The 15,256-nt window shown below is 56.2% G+C and overlaps 1 protein-coding gene across 9 annotated transcripts in view; it reads left to right on the forward strand.

The window, feature by feature from the left end:
• Positions 1-8,750, forward strand: part of SYT7 (synaptotagmin 7) — a 59,839-nt gene extending 51,089 nt beyond the window's left edge. For all 9 annotated transcript variants that reach the window (XM_057553101.1, XM_057553105.1, XM_057553103.1 and 6 more), the window contains 5 exons: positions 405-675; positions 4,120-4,289; positions 4,625-4,739; positions 5,243-5,442; positions 7,635-8,750. In XM_057553101.1, coding sequence (XP_057409084.1) covers positions 405-675; positions 4,120-4,289; positions 4,625-4,739; positions 5,243-5,442; positions 7,635-7,739 — 861 coding nt within the window. In that variant the 3' untranslated portion in view covers positions 7,740-8,750. The remainder of the gene's footprint in view (positions 1-404; positions 676-4,119; positions 4,290-4,624; positions 4,740-5,242; positions 5,443-7,634) is intronic.
• Positions 8,751-15,256: the final 6,506 nt, after the last annotated feature.

Raw genomic sequence — 15,256 nt, forward strand, 5'->3', positions numbered from 1 at the left:
TGTATTTCACAGGGGACCCCGCAGGGCTGTTGGAAGAGTGGAAAGATAGAGGAGGGGGCTGGGGGGGGATCCCAGGGTGCACCAGGGGAGGCGAAGCAGACCCGGGGCTCCGAGGAGAGGCTGGGAAGTGGGGTGCACACTGCTCTGGGGTTCAGGGGCTGTCCCGGCTCTGCCCCTCCCTCCCTATGTGACCCTGGTCAAGGCACCTGCCCTCCACCTCAGCATCCTCGCCCAGATCTGAACGTGGGGTGTGCCACCACCAGCCCCGCGTGGTGACCAGGGGGAGGAGGCGGCTGGGCTGGCCTTGGGCACAGCGAGGCCTCCCAACCCTGCTGGGCTGCAGAGGGGGCTTCAGGGAAGCAGAATCCTCCCCAGCGCTGCCTGCCTCTCCCCCCCGTCCCCAGCTCTCCCCAGGCTCTGAGGAGGACGAGGTCCACGAGGGCTGCAGCCGAGAGAACCTGGGCCGGATCCAGTTCAGTGTCGGCTACAACTTCCAGGAGTCCACGCTCACCGTGAAGATCATGAAGGCCCAGGAGCTGCCAGCCAAGGACTTCAGCGGCACCAGCGACCCCTTCGTCAAGATCTACCTGCTGCCAGACAAAAAGCACAAGCTGGAGACCAAGGTGAAGCGGAAGAACCTGAACCCCCACTGGAACGAGACCTTCCTCTTTGAAGGTGAGGCTGTGCTGCCCCTGTCCCCAGAGTCCCCCTCTTCCCCTCCTCCCCCACCCCGCCCAACCCTCCCCCCTCCACGTGACCACATGCACAGACGCACACGTACAGGCGCGCGCACACATGCGTACCAACACACACAGGCGAGTAACTCGGCCCAGTTAACCTGCTGCGTACCGTGTCCAGCTGGGATGAGGTTACAGAGCTGAGTGGAGCCAGCATCACAGCCAGAGGCTGAAGAGGAAAGCTGGGCCACTGCCCGGACACAGGACCCATCCTCAGGCGTGCAGGAAGGAAGGGAGGTAGCCACAGGATCCAGAGGTGGGCCACCTGCAGTGACCATAGTGTAGTGGGTAAGAGCCCATGGCCCCTTACCATGGCCCAGGCTGCCTGAGTTTGAATCTCAGCTCTGCCACTTACTAGCTGTGTGACCAGGGGCAAGTTCCTGAACCTCTCTGTGCCATGGTTTCCCCATCTAAAATAAAGATACTAGTGAGGGTTAAACAACTCAGTGAATTGTGAAAGCACTTAGAGCACCCAGAAAACACTTTATACCAGTTTGTTAAACACACGCCATCGGCTCCCCTTCTCTGACCCCTCCCCCTACTCGGGACAGGCCCCTCCAGATGCACAGGAACAAGAGCTCTGAACCATGCCCCAGGGTCCTAGAGGCAAATATCCTTCCGCTCTCCTGCAGGCCCATCTTTATCTCTTGTCTCTGAGGACTCAAGGTAACCAGGAAACTGGGTGTGTGATCAGGGAGTGATTTCTGTCCCAGGCCCTTTGGGTGCCTGGACCCCACTTAGAGAAACCATTACCCTTTCCTGACAGCCATGTTCAACCAGTGAGAATAAATCCCTACAACACCAACTGCCTGGTGCCCTGGCTCTTCAGAACCTACAGTGTGTGCCCCAGGGAATCAGGAATCTTCCCCATCTGGTGTACCAGCCACTTGATACCCCACCGCTTCAGCTGGCACGGTGACAGCCAGCTCACCCACTAAATAAATCATTGAGGGTGAGCTAGTGAGTGCTTGTTCGTTTCTTCCCTCCTCAGTTCTGCATGGGAACAGGTTTAGAGATGGCACAACTAGTGAGAGGCTTGGCTGGCTGTCTGCAGGTGTATGTAGCCAGCTGGTGGGGTGAAATTTATGGGCAGAGCCCCAATCCACTGATCCCTTCTGCAAACATTTACCCAGCATCAAGTATGGGCTGGGCACTGTCCTGGGTACTTGGGGTACAGAAAAGAATGAGGAACCATTGTGACCCTCAAGGCATTCCTTGGAGGACACAGATGTGTAGATAATTAAGCCATACATTGCATGACAGATGCTGCAAGAACCCAATATAAACTCCCCTTGGTGGCGCTGAAAAACATTTCCCAGAAGAGAGGCCATTCACGATGGGTTCTGATGGATGAATAGGAGTTTGCCAGATGGGAGACTGCCTCCTCTGGTGTTGAAGAGAGCTGACTCAGGCTCAGGGACCTCTTGGAGCCTTCAACCTTTCCAGAATACTTGTCCTCTTGCATTTTACCTGAATGGATGCCAAAGGTCACCTGGGGAATTCCCTGGCAGTCCAGTGGTTACAACTCCATGCTTTTACTGCCAAGGACCCGGGTTCCATCCCTGGTCAGGGAACTAACATCCCACAAGCCACGCAGCGTGGCAAAAAAAAAAAAAAAAAAAAGTCACCTGGACAGGTCCCTGGGGTACTCCGAGGTGAGCAAGACACGGCCCATAACCCCCCTCAATATGAGGAAGAGGCCCTGAAGGAATTCAGAGTCTGGGGGCTGAAGGAACATAGGATTTCCTCTTCCAGTGCACCTGCTCTGGTGAGAGGTAACTCTGTGCTTCTAGCGTCTTTTGCAAAAGGTGCGAGAATCCTCCAGAACCCTTCCTCTCCCTTCATCTTCTCCACCAGTTGAGCTAAGGTAGTAAGTATCCTCTCTTCTTCCTGCTCACGCCCTCGTTCAGGATCTCAGCACCTCAGGCCTCCAGGCTGGCCTGCACCCCCTGCCCCCCGAGGCCAGCCCCTCCTCTGACTAAGCCTCCCAAGGCCGTGACTCCAGCTTCAGACCTCCCCCGGCTCCCTAGTATCTACCATCCCATCCAAGCTCCTTCCCCTGGCTCTCCGCTCTGGCCTCATCTGCTCCAGCCCAGCACACTCCATGCCCTTTCGTGGGCATTTATTCATTTGTTCAATTATTGATTCACTTAACAAATATTTAATCGAGTGCCTACTATGTGCCAGGAACAGTGTTAGATGCTGGGATCCGGTGGTTGAGGACAGAGATGCCTTCCTGGAAATTCTGGCCTAGTGGGAGAGTCAGACTCAAGGAAACATAAATCTCTAGTACAGCCTGTGATAAGTGCTGCGAAAGGAAAGTGCTAGTGTATAAAACAGGGGATCTGACCCCATCTGGGACGTCAGGAAAGAAAGCTGAGACCTGACAGAAGAGGATAGGCCAGGACGGGGCATGGTGGGGCCGGGGCAGGAAAAGCCAGGGTAGGTGGAGCTCAGTCACTGAGTGAAGAGCGGTCACAAGATGAGCAGGGAGAGGACAGCGGGCCAAGTTGTGGAAGGACTTGAAGCCAAGGCAAGGTGCACGGCTTTTATTCTAAGTGCACTGGGAGCCACTGAAAGGCTTTCAGCAGGAGAGTATCATAATGTGATTTCTATTTTTAAAAGATCACTCTGGCTGCCGTGTTGAAAGGGGGCTGTAGGAGAAAGTACACAAGCGGGGAGGGCTGTTTGGAAACTCTTGCAACTATCTAGGCAAGAGGTGCCGGCGGCTTGGATGGGGAGGTGGCGGTGAAGACAGGGACAGCTGCCAGTCTGATGAGGAAGGACAGAAGGACTGACTGATGCATCGGCAGGAGGAGGAAGGGGAAGCGCGGAGTCCTAGGACAGGCGTCTACTGCTTTTTCTTTGCCTTTTCCATCTCCCTCTGCCCTGAGTCCTCCTGGGGCTTGCTTTCTGCCAGCTGTGGCCATCTCAGGCAGGGCCACTTGCCCAGACTTGTCTCAGGATGATTGGCAGTGGCAGGGCTGCCCAGAGAGCAAGGGGGCCACTGCCCAGTCACCGAGACGGACACGTGATGAATCAGTGAATGAACGGTCCCAGTCTGCTCTTTATTAGCTGTGGGACTTTGGGCAGGTAAGTTAAGCCATCGGAGCCTCGGTCTCCTCATCCGTAAAATGGACAAGATACCATCCACCTCGCAGAATTGTCAAGGGAGACAGATGAGACCATGACAGTCCTTGCTAACATTTCAGGAAGGCCTGAACATGGGTGTTGCCGGCTGCACCCAGGTGGGGTGGCAGCAGGAAGACACAGGGCCAGCCCTCCCCTTCCTCCCGGGGCCGTCCTGCCGAGGAGCGTTGCCCTGCCCCGGCCCCATGTGGCCACTCTGTCCTGCTCTTTCCCTGTGCTGTCTGTCTCCCAGGTTTCCCCTACGAGAAGGTGGTGCAGAGGGTCCTCTACCTCCAGGTCCTGGACTACGACCGCTTCAGCCGCAATGACCCCATCGGGGAGGTGTCCATCCCCCTCAACAAGGTGGACCTGACCCAGATGCAGACCTTCTGGAAGGATCTGAAGCCATGCAGCGATGGGAGTGTAAGGCCCCACCTGCAGGTCCTGGCTGGGAGGCTGGCAGATCCTGGCCGGGTCCTAGTCCCTTCACAAGCTCAGGGAATTGGGAGGGTTATGGGTGGGGCAGGGCAGGTGGGCGGGCCTGACGGAGCAGAATTCCTACCCGCAATCTCAGGGGAGGCTGGGCTGTGATAAAGAACCTGGGGAGCAGGGCCCAGACCTGCCGGATGAGGGGAGACCAGGTGTGCATCGGTGACAGGCAGAGGGGGCGGGTAAGCACCCAGGTCCAAGTGGAGGGGTCCTGGGGTGGGGGTGGGGGCCTCCCCTTGTCCCCACAGCCCTCTTGTCCTCCCTCCCAGGGGAGCCGAGGGGAGTTGCTCCTGTCTCTCTGCTACAACCCCTCTGCCAACTCCATCATCGTGAACATCATCAAAGCCCGGAACCTCAAAGCCATGGACATCGGGGGCACGTCAGGTGCTGGCGCTTCTCGCGGCAGAGGGCACACGGGCCAGGGAGGTTCTGGCGCACGGGAGCCTCGCTGCATGTGGACATCAGGGTCCTGGCTGTGGCCCTCACCCTTGTCCCCCGTGCCCCACCTCCAGTCCCAGCTCCTTTACCCTAGAGCCCTGGCGCTGTCTCTGGAGCACCCTCGGGGTCAGCATCATCCTGGATTCTGTCCTTCCCAGAATCAGGAAGAAAGCGCACACGATGGTGGGGAGACCTGGGTGCTAGTCCCAGCTCCGACACTACTTGCCCGTGACCTCGGGTGAGACCTGGCCTCTCAGTCTTCTCAATCATGTTCACAGCAGGGCGCTAGGTGATGGCTAAGGGCCCTCGAGGCTTCTCCATCTGCTGATCCCCCAGATCCCCCTCCTCCTTCCTTAGGGCTTTCCTCACCCTCTGGGGAAAGCGCACAGCCCGTCCCGCCCCATCTTCCCCCCGCTGCTCCTCTGACCCTTCCCCCACCTGTCCCCCAGACCCCTACGTGAAGGTGTGGCTAATGTACAAGGACAAGCGGGTGGAGAAGAAGAAGACGGTGACAATGAAGAGGAACCTGAACCCCATCTTCAACGAGTCCTTTGCCTTCGACATCCCTACGGAGAAGCTGAGGGAGACGACCATCATCATCACTGTCATGGACAAGGACAAGCTCAGCCGCAACGACGTCATTGGCAAGGTAGGGGGGCACCCAGCAAGGGTCTGTCCTCAAAAGAAGCAGCCGGGGTAGTGGGTGAGCACAGGGCTGGACAGCAGGAGAGAGAGGGTCAGTCCCTTCCCCTGTCAGGGCCTCCGTTTCATCTCAAAATGAGAGGATTGGACGAGATTCTCCCTAAGTGTCCTACTGTGGGTCTATCAGTTCAGGACAGACCACTGGAAGAGCAGGGAAAGAAGGAGGTGGTAGGAAAAAGTGCCCTGGATCCCCAAAAGGGGGTTTTCTGGACAGGACCCTCTGACAGGGTAAGGACATCGGAGCAATGTCACCCAGCGTCCCTTCTGTAGAGGGTGAGCTGCGTGAGGCAAGTATTGAGAGCTGTAGTCAGGCTCCAAAGACCTGGCTTTGGTTCCCACCTCATCTGCTGTTCAACAGCTGTATGACCTTAGGCAAGTCACTTGCCTCTGTGAGCTTCAGCGTTCTTATTTGTAAATGGAGCTGCTAATACCAACCCTACAGCACCTCACAGGGTGGTGTAAGAATTACCTGAGATACATGAACATTCTCCTTGTAGAAAGTGACCTCTCCTCGTCATATATTAACTCCAAATCCATGCCTGGCCTTGAGTTTTTGCAGGATACGGTTCTGTGACATAAACGCATCCACTTTTCTACTTTGAAATGTCTATTCCTGTGTTTGTTTATGGCTTAGTGTTGAGAGTATGTGCTTGATAGTCATACTACCTGGATCCAGGTGCCAGTTCCACCTCTTAACAGTCATAACCTTTATGAGCCTCATTTCCTCCTCTTGAAATGAGAGTAAGACAATCCTAACCTCACAGTGTGCTGGGAGGATTAAATAACACAGGTGAGATGCTTAGCACAGAACTTGGAACATATATATTAGCTACTATTATAATGAGAGTTATTTTTGAAAAGTTCTTAGTAAGGGCATGTGTGTCCATTTAGGCTTGGAAGTTTGACCAGGAACAGTGCAGGAAGCCGGTGATCAGGGCAGGCGGAGGGGAAGGGTAGATGCCAGGAGCAAGTAAGGGGAGAACATGGATCACCCAGGGCACAGCCCTGTATGAGGGAAATGAGAGGGGGTGACCTGGGCACCCACAGGGAAGGGGGCCGAGGTGGAGACACCTCTCAGACAGATAGGAATGGAGAACCTAGCTGCTGGGGGTGGAAGAGAAGCAGCTGGCCCCAAAGAGGAGAGCTGGCCCTGCCTGCCATCTAGCAAGGCCCAGGGAGTATGACTTGCCGACCTGTGGTCACAAGTGGGACAGGTCCCCAGGACAGCATCACCCACACCCCAGTGGGACTATGTGTTCTTAGCAGGACCTGCTGAGCCCTTCCTTGACGAGCTCAGGCCAAGTAACCATACCTACTTCTAAGCTCTTCTGAAGCTTAGCCTTTTGGAGTTGGGTGTTCTTTGGATACCACTTATAGCTCCCTTTGAAACAGTCTTACCTTCTGTTGGCTGAACCAAAGTGAAGGTGGATTTGTTCTCACTTTGGTCTGGGTAGCTTAGAGAGCCCTATGCTCTTAGCTAATCACCAGTCACAAGGCCGGTGTCAGCCCGGGGATCATGCACAGCCCTCCGAGTCTGTGAGGCCCCTAACACAGAGGCAGGTAGGCTTGGGCCAATAGTACAGAGCCCAAAAGACCTAGATTTAAATCCCTCTGCACCACTCATAAATCCTGTGACTATGGGCCAGTCTCTTAACTCTCTGTACCTTAGTTTCTCCATCTGTAAAATGGGGATAATAACATACCTGCCTCACAGGTAAGGATTTGATGATCTATGTATATAAAGTCCCTAGCTCAGTGTCTGGTGTGTAGTAAGTGCCCAGGAGGTGGGAGGGAGTGATTGTCAGTAAGGAGAGATAGGCCATGCCCAACAGGTGGGAGAAGGAAGGGTGTGGGAGAGAACTGCCCCCATCCCCATCAATCCCAAACCACAAAAGAGTCTGGGAGTCTAATTCGGAAGGGCCAGACATGCCCAGGCTCCCGAGGGGAGGCACAACAAGGAAAAGAGGGGGGCCTTTGTGGGGTAGGTTGTCACTGCAGGCAGAAGCCCCTTGGTCCCCATGATCACAGGCCATTGTGGAAATGGAGTGTCACCACCATTGACACTCCATTTCCATAATGACACAAGGGGCAGCGCCTCAGAGAGGGCCACTAATGCTGCCCTCTTCCTTTTCTCCCCAGATCTACCTGTCCTGGAAGAGTGGGCCCGGGGAGGTGAAACACTGGAAGGACATGATTGCCCGTCCCCGGCAGCCTGTGGCTCAGTGGCACCAGCTGAAGGCCTGAATGGGGCCAAGGGAGGCCCAGGGGGCCAAGGGCCTGGGTCCCCATCGTACCCTCACCACTTTATGCACGATGCCTGGCCTGGCCCCCCTGCCATGGGTGAGGGAAGGATCCTGAGGGCTCGGCCAGGGAGGGGTCCCAGGAATCCAGCCCCATTTCTAGGGAGAACCAGCCCCATTCCCCACCGGTCCAGTTCTGGGGGAGGGGCTCTGGGAGCCATTTTCCTGCTTTGCCCCTTTCCTTCCTGACTTGCCGATACTAAAGAAGTGGGGGGGGGGGGGCGGAGCACGAGAGCCAGACGGGCAGACGAGCAGATCCCTCCAGAGGCCCGCCAGGTGGGCACGGTCCCCCGTTTTCTTTAAGGCAGTGCCTGGAGTGGAGAAAGGCCGCCCCCTCCCCAGCCCCCAACGTGGGCCCAGGAGAGGGGAGGTCGAGGCGTTTGGCCCCGGCCCGACCAAGAGAGGCCTGTTCCAGGGCAGTTTCAGGTGCCGGCTGGGCCCTGAATGCCGAGGACAGTATATAGCCCGCTCCGGGGTCCTGGAGCTGCAGCCCTGTGTACTTGTGTCCACCGTGTGTGTGTACGTGTGCGTGCGTGCGGGGGAACTCGCTCCCTGTTTCCCTGGGGCCCGCAGTGCTGAAGACAATGCAGAGAGGGCAGGGTTTCGTGAAGTGAGGTAGGGCTGGAGGCTGAGAAGTCAATGCACAGAGCCAGGGGGTGGGAGAGGAGAGGCAGGGATGGAGGAAGGGTGGGGTGGGGAAGAGGGGGCAGACAGGAGCTGGGCTGAGAGCTGGGCTGCCTCCTTCTCCCCCACCCCTGCCTCCCCAGAACTCTCCACTAGCTCCTTCCCCAGCGATTTCGTCTCCTGAACATCAGTTCATGCCTTTCAGGCACCTACTGTGTGTATCGCATTCCACCAGGACTCCCCTGCTCCCTTCTGTCTCAGGGGTCCCAAGCCCCCACTAGCTCTCTTCCCTAACACCCTCATCCAAAGGCACCCTCAGCCTTCCCAGATGTTGTATCCCAGCCACGTTGGCAACGTTTGCCACGCCTTCCAGCTTCCTTCCCTTTCCTCGTCTCTGTGCAGACCTCCCCACCCACGCATCTCCACCCCTCCATCCCCTGTGCTCATAGACCTTCCCTTTCATCCCGTCGTGGTCTCTGATCTTCCATCACTTGACCTTCTCCAGGGCTTTCCTTTCACCTTTCCCACAGCTCCTGGTCCCTCAGAGCAGCTCCTTCTGCCCCTCTCCGTTCAGGCAGAGGAAGCAGGGAGCATACCAGGATTCTGTGAGTTTTGAGGTTGCCCCCACACAAAGAAGCTGTGGTTCCTCTGCCTCAGCTACTGCAGAGACGAGAACTGGCATCCCCTTGGAGGCAGCAGATTTCGGGATGATCCCTGCTTAAGCCCACTCACCCCCACGCCGGTCCTGGTATTGATGCAAGACAGCTGGTGACAGCCTCAAATCCAGGGGTCCGCGAGCCTGGGCCTGACATTCCTGGCACACACCGCGAGGTGGCGCCCTGACACTACAGTCTGTGGACGAGGTCTGGGAGCACAGTGCAACCCCAGATGGGTCTGACACCCCAGGAAGGAGACTCTGGAAAGGGTGCCCCACTCAGCACGGCAAAAGCATAGGCAGTCGGGAACCATTTTCCTTAAGTAGACTTCCCTTTGAGCTGAGCGTTTGCTCTGTGCAGTAGACGCTCACATTTTTGCCCATATCAAAAGTTTCTTACCTAGAATCTCACGCCCCCGCCCCTACTCCCTAACCCCAAGGATCTAGAGGAATATCATACAAAGTAGGTGAGTCATTTTGTAGAGTGAAGAGTGCTAACGTAAAACAGTCACCCACATTCCTTGTAAATCCCAATTTTTCCATATTGTAGCTTTGCTTAAAATGGGGGTCTGCCCCAGTGGCACGGTCCTTATCGGGCAGGCTGGGGAACCAGCCCCCAGCGGGGACTGGAGGGCAGCGACCCCGGAGACAGTGGAAGCGAAGAAAGGGTGTTGTTGGAAGCTTTGAGAAGCGGAGGGGATCGGCCATCCTCCATCCCTCGCTGGAATCCTGTGCCCCTCCACGCCGGAGGCCGGTGGGAGAGCGAGCCCAGTCCCAGGCCCTGGTGTCTGCTACAGAGCACTCGGGGATTGAACCAACTTGCATTGAGTGGGCGGGGCAGCTGCATCCCCGTTTTCCGAGCCCGGTCCCCGAAGCTCTTAGCCAATCACATAAAGAGAGCGTCTCCAGGCCGTGCCCGTTCCAAATCTGACCCCACCCAAGCACGTCGATGAACGGGACCTGGGGTTCTCCAACCGCGACGGGCACCCTTAGCTCCGGGACGCGGGGGAGGGGTGGCAAGTGGTGGGCCAAAGGCAGGGTGGGCTAGCAAGTGAAGCAGCGGGTGGTATGGGGTGAGGGCAGGGGAGGTCTAAGGCTATAGAAGAACAAGGAAAGGGGGAACTTGAGGGTGGGGGGAGGGCCCTCGTGCCCTGTCACCATCCTAGGACCTTGGACAAATCACCCACACTCCCGGGGCCTCAGTTTCCCCATCTGTAAAATGATGGTAATAATACTTCACCTACCTCATAGGGGAGGTTGTAAGGCCGCTGTCACCTGACCTGGGGGTGGAGGCAGGAGGATTCTGAAGGTGCTACCCGTGAGTAAAGTATTATTACCGTAGCCCGAAGGCAAGGCCCGCCTTCCCCGCCCCCCACAGAGCCTCCAGGGATAGCTGAGGCCTGCCTGGGCCCATCTATCTCTTCTCCACTGTGTCCCCGGTCCCTTCATGAGCGGTCATCTGCCATCTTTGTGGCCGCCCTAGACTTAATCATTATCTTATTCAGGTATCCTTTCTTGTGACCATCTCCCCACGTAACTGCTGTACAAATTCCACCTGCTCCAGGACCCCGTACCTGCCCACCGGCGCCAGACGGACGCCGGGGAAGGGACAAGGAAAACAGCCACAAAAAAAACCAAGGGAAGCCCCCAGAATCTCCAGCCCCTCTGGGGTCCCAGGGGTGGGGATTGGTGGTCGCTGTTTGTATTGTGTTTGAGTCCTTGAGTGCAAGCGTTTTATAAAAACAACAACAACAACAAAAACCCACTATCACAAAAAAATTTGCAGCGAAGAGAAATGAAGGAAAACTGAAGAAAAAAAAGGAAAAAAAAGAATCATACAAAATTTTTCCACCACACGCACCCTCTAAGCCAGCAAGATTTCCTCTTTGCAAAATCATATTTTTGTGGGAATGGGCCCTGCTTTTTGTGGCAAGGCCTGTTCTGATTAATAAAGGATCGTGAAAAAGTAGGGCCTTGGCTGTTTCCTCCGTGGGTCCTAGCTCTCCCTCTCCTCCCAGGGGAAGAAGCAGTGGGGTGAGGGGATGGGGAACCTGGGGCTGCATCTCCCCTCACCTGTCACCTTTGGGATTTGGCTTCACGGGTGATGAGGCCCTTCCAGCCCATCCTCAGGTTGAGCATATGAGCCCACCAGCTACCCAGAAAGCAGAGGAGCAGCCATACCCCCTGGATCAGGCCTAAGGCAAGGCTTATTGGGAGTGGAGTCTCCTCGGGGCCTGAGGGGTGCCCCTCTAGCTCACCCAGCCCGACATCCCCTTCCTCAGTTCCCAGGGGAACCACCCTCCAAGGCAGGTCAGACAAACCAAAGGGAGACCCTCCACCTTCCCCACCACCACCTGAACTCTGGCTGGGCCACTGTTGTTTCAGGCCAGCACGTCCTCCTCCTTCTGTTCCCTGCAAAGCTCTGGGTCTGTTGGCTGGACCTGCAGCTTCTCTCCATCCTTTTCTGGTTTCATCCTTTAGGATTGTTAAAAGTCTCTCCAACTGAAAAGCACCCAAGGCCAGTCCTAGCCTGAGGACCTGGGAAGCTGGGCCCCAGTGTCTTCCTTCTCCAGACACAGTGGCCCCGGGCAAGCTAGTTCCTTCCTCCTGGTGTCAGTTCCCTCCGTCCACAGAAGAGCAATAACCATTCCAGCTCTTTCCCCTTCCCTCCCACACACAGCCCAGGAGAAGCCGAGGCCTGGCAGCTCTTGGGGTGCTTCAGAAGGAAGGTGCTACATCTGTTACAGGCACACAAGAAATGAGTGCCCTCTGTTGTCGTGTGTCCCCTGCCCACTCCGAGTGAAGGGGCCACCGTGCCTCCTGCACTAAGTACCCCCACCTGAAGCTGCCCGTTTTCTCCTTCTGCCCCATGAATTTCCGACAGCTTGGTTTAAATGTCCCGTTAAAAGGTTCTGATCTCTGGCTCAGAGATTGGAGGGAGCCCTAGGGTCTGGGAGGTAGCCTCACGAGCACTCCTTGCCAGGACTTCTGTTCAGGCTCGCTCTGGAAAAACTAGGCTTGAAAGCAGGACAGCTCGGCCTGGCAGAGGTGGCAGCCCCATGCCATGGGCTCCAGGCCTCCTCCTGGCCTTTTTTGCCTTCTCCTGCCTCCACTTCGGGGGGTCTCTCTTCATCCATGCCTGCAGAGACTCCCCATCCCTCCTTGTGGCTGGGACCAGTGCCCTCTGGTGTTCTTTCTCCTGCAAGTCCCTCCTGGATTCCGCTGCTTTCTGGAAGGCCTTCTCAGGCCACGTCCTGCTCTCCTCTCCCTCCCCAACAAAGACAACCAGAAGGACAACGCTTGAACACGCCCCATATGCCCCAGCCCGCGTCTCCCCAACCATCTGTGTCCCTTGAAGATGCCCCGCTCTCTGTGTCTGTGTCCTGTGTGTATGTGTGGTGTCACCTTTAGATTGTGAGCCCCCCCTGGGCAGGGATCCCTGTCTGAATACATGTTCTGGGCAGCGCACTCGGGTGTGCTAATAAATGTCCATCCTCAGAACGAGAGTGCCCAGGTGTCTTAAGGAAGCTCTGGGGCGATGGCTGAGCAAGCTGATGTGGTGGCATTGGATGAGACAGAGGTGCTTCTGGGCAGGGCCCCCAGGTCCTGAGCACCTTGCCCTCCTGCTTTCCGAAGCCCGAGTGTGGATGGGAAGAGGGGGATGGTGGTAATGAAGCCAGGAAAGGATCCAATCTCTGCTGCTTCGCCGGCCAGCAGGTCTGGCTGTTGGGAGGCCCCGGGAGGAAGACAGGCTACGATTCCCACTTATTCCACACCCAGACCTGACCACCAGCCATGGACAGAGAGGCTCTCCCTTGGCGCGGATTGAGCATTGGGTTAGGAGGCCTAACACCCATTTATGGGCAAGTCACTTTCCTCCCCAGGCCTGTCCCTTGCCCCATCGCTGCCTCTGCTCTGGCCTCACCACAGTCCCCACAGCCTGCCTTCCTGGTCTGATCTGCCAACTCCCTTGGCCTCTGCCCTGCTCCCCCATGGCCCACCCACCCCTGACTGTCCCCCCAACAACGTGCGGAACCGTCGATGTGGCCACTGTTACAAGTGCCCCTACAAAAGTCATCTCCCTTTCTCCCTGCTCCCCCAAGGCCAAGTGAGAAGTCCCCAACAGGCAGATGGGGGTGGGGAGCAGGCGGGCTAAGACTCCTAATACAGTGCTCTCTTCATCACCAAGGAGAGCTGTGATGCCCAGCTTCCCCGGCAACAGCTCCTTTCCTATCCTAGTCTCCCCTATTTCTACATGGAGACAGGGACCCTCAGTAGTGCTCTCGAACCAGGCATCAGCACCCACTTTAACCCAGCTCTCTAACTTCCCGAGAAAGCGGCTCCTGATAGTGAAGGGCAAGCAAGCAGCAGAGCTGGTTCCTGGGCCCGTAACAGATTTCTCTCCTCTTCCCCTGCGGAGAAACTCGGCCTCAGCAGCCCTGCTTGGCTGGCGAGCGGCTGTGGATAAGGGTGCCGTCCTTGACAATGCAAAACGGCACAGCCCTGTGTGCCTCGGGAGGGCCCAGGGGGACTTATCACAGGGCCTTTGCCCGGACCTTGAGTCCTCCGGCGAGTGCAACAGGGGAGGAGGCACAGGGAAACAGACCAGGGAGAGGAAGGGAATCTGGGCTGGCAGTTATTCCAGGATAACTGCGGCTCCCCTGCACCCCGCTCCCCTACCTCTAAGATTTGCATAAAGGGAAGGTGGACAAACACCAGGTTGCATGGAGTGCTGAGCTGCAGCATCAGCTCTAAATAAACCCAGCTCCCTGTGTGCAGATGGACAAACTGAGGCCTGGGTGGCAGGGAGGAGCATGACTTGCTTAAGATCTCCCAGTCAATAGTAGAACTGGGACTGAAATCCATGCTTTCTTTTTTCTTTTTTTTAATTAATTTTTATTTATTTATTTTTGGCTGTGTTGGGTCTTCGTTTCTGCGCACGGACTTCCTCTAGTTGCGGCAAGCAAGGGCTTCTCATTGCGGTGGCTTCTCTTGTTGCGGAGCACGGGATCTAGGTGTGCGGGCTTCAGTAGTTGTGGCACGCAGGCTCAGTAGTTGTGGCTCTTGTGGCGCACGGGCTTAGTTGCTCCGCGGCATGTAGGATCTTCCCGGACCAGGAATCGAAGCCGTGTCCCCTGCACTGGCAGGAAGATTCCTAACCACTGTGCCACCAGGGAAGTCCCAGGACTGAAATCCATGCCTTCTGATTCTAGGCCCAGGGGAATATGCCATCGTAGGAATCACGGGGCAAGAGGACAGTCTGGATGGCTGACACTCCTACCCCACCTGAGTGACTGAGAACTCAAGTTCTTTCCTGCAAGTTCCAAGACCCCAGGAGGGACCACTGGCCCTGATGGAGCCTCAACAGGGGGAGCATGGGCACCTGAGGAGCCCTGGGAGGAACAAGGTCTGCAGCCAACCCCTGCACTCCTCTTCCTCCTTGAGAAGGAGGCAGCCTCCAATTTTTCCCACCCTAAGAGCACTTTCTGTCCATTGAAGGCCTTCACTCTCCCAAGCTGACTCCTTCAGATCCATCCCCAGTCTCCTCCTAACCCCCAGGTCCAGCCCAGTGGCCAGCAGAGCTGCTGGGCCAGGCCTGACCTTTGGCCTTGTATGACATCATCCCTGTTGCCATGGTGATGGTGGCCTGGCAGCATCTTCTCAAGGGAGATGGGCCTCTAGGCTTGAGGTTTTACAATTTTCTCTCTTTCTTTAAATATTTAAACTTTTTTTTTTTTCTGAACAATGAGGGGAGAAAGTAATGACTGAGTTTAAAAAAAAAAAAAAAAAGACTAAGAGGGAGAGACAGAGAGAGGAAAATGGAGCCAGGGAGATGGAAGGAGGGAAGAATAGAGTCACAAACAGGGAGGATGGGGGTCAGTGCCAGTGAAAGAATAGAGAAAGGTCAGCCAAGCTTGAGATTCAAAAACATATTAAGAGTCGGGAATTTGAGAATTAAGCTGGAGAATACCAAGGAAGGGGGACTGGGGGTGAGGGCCGGTGGCCAGGTGGCAGAGAGTAAGATACAGCCAGATGAGAGAGCAGTCTTGAGCAGCCAAAGCCATTTGTGACTTTGCTCTTGACTTTGCAAGACAAGCTCTTGTTCCCCAGACAGGACACAACAGTTGGCCAGGGCCACTGTGACATAGAGCTGGAGCACATGGACAGAGGGCAGTGCCAGA

This window comes from Balaenoptera acutorostrata, chromosome 9 (genome assembly GCF_949987535.1).
Source record: "Balaenoptera acutorostrata chromosome 9, mBalAcu1.1, whole genome shotgun sequence".
Lineage (NCBI taxonomy): Eukaryota > Metazoa > Chordata > Mammalia > Artiodactyla > Balaenopteridae > Balaenoptera > Balaenoptera acutorostrata.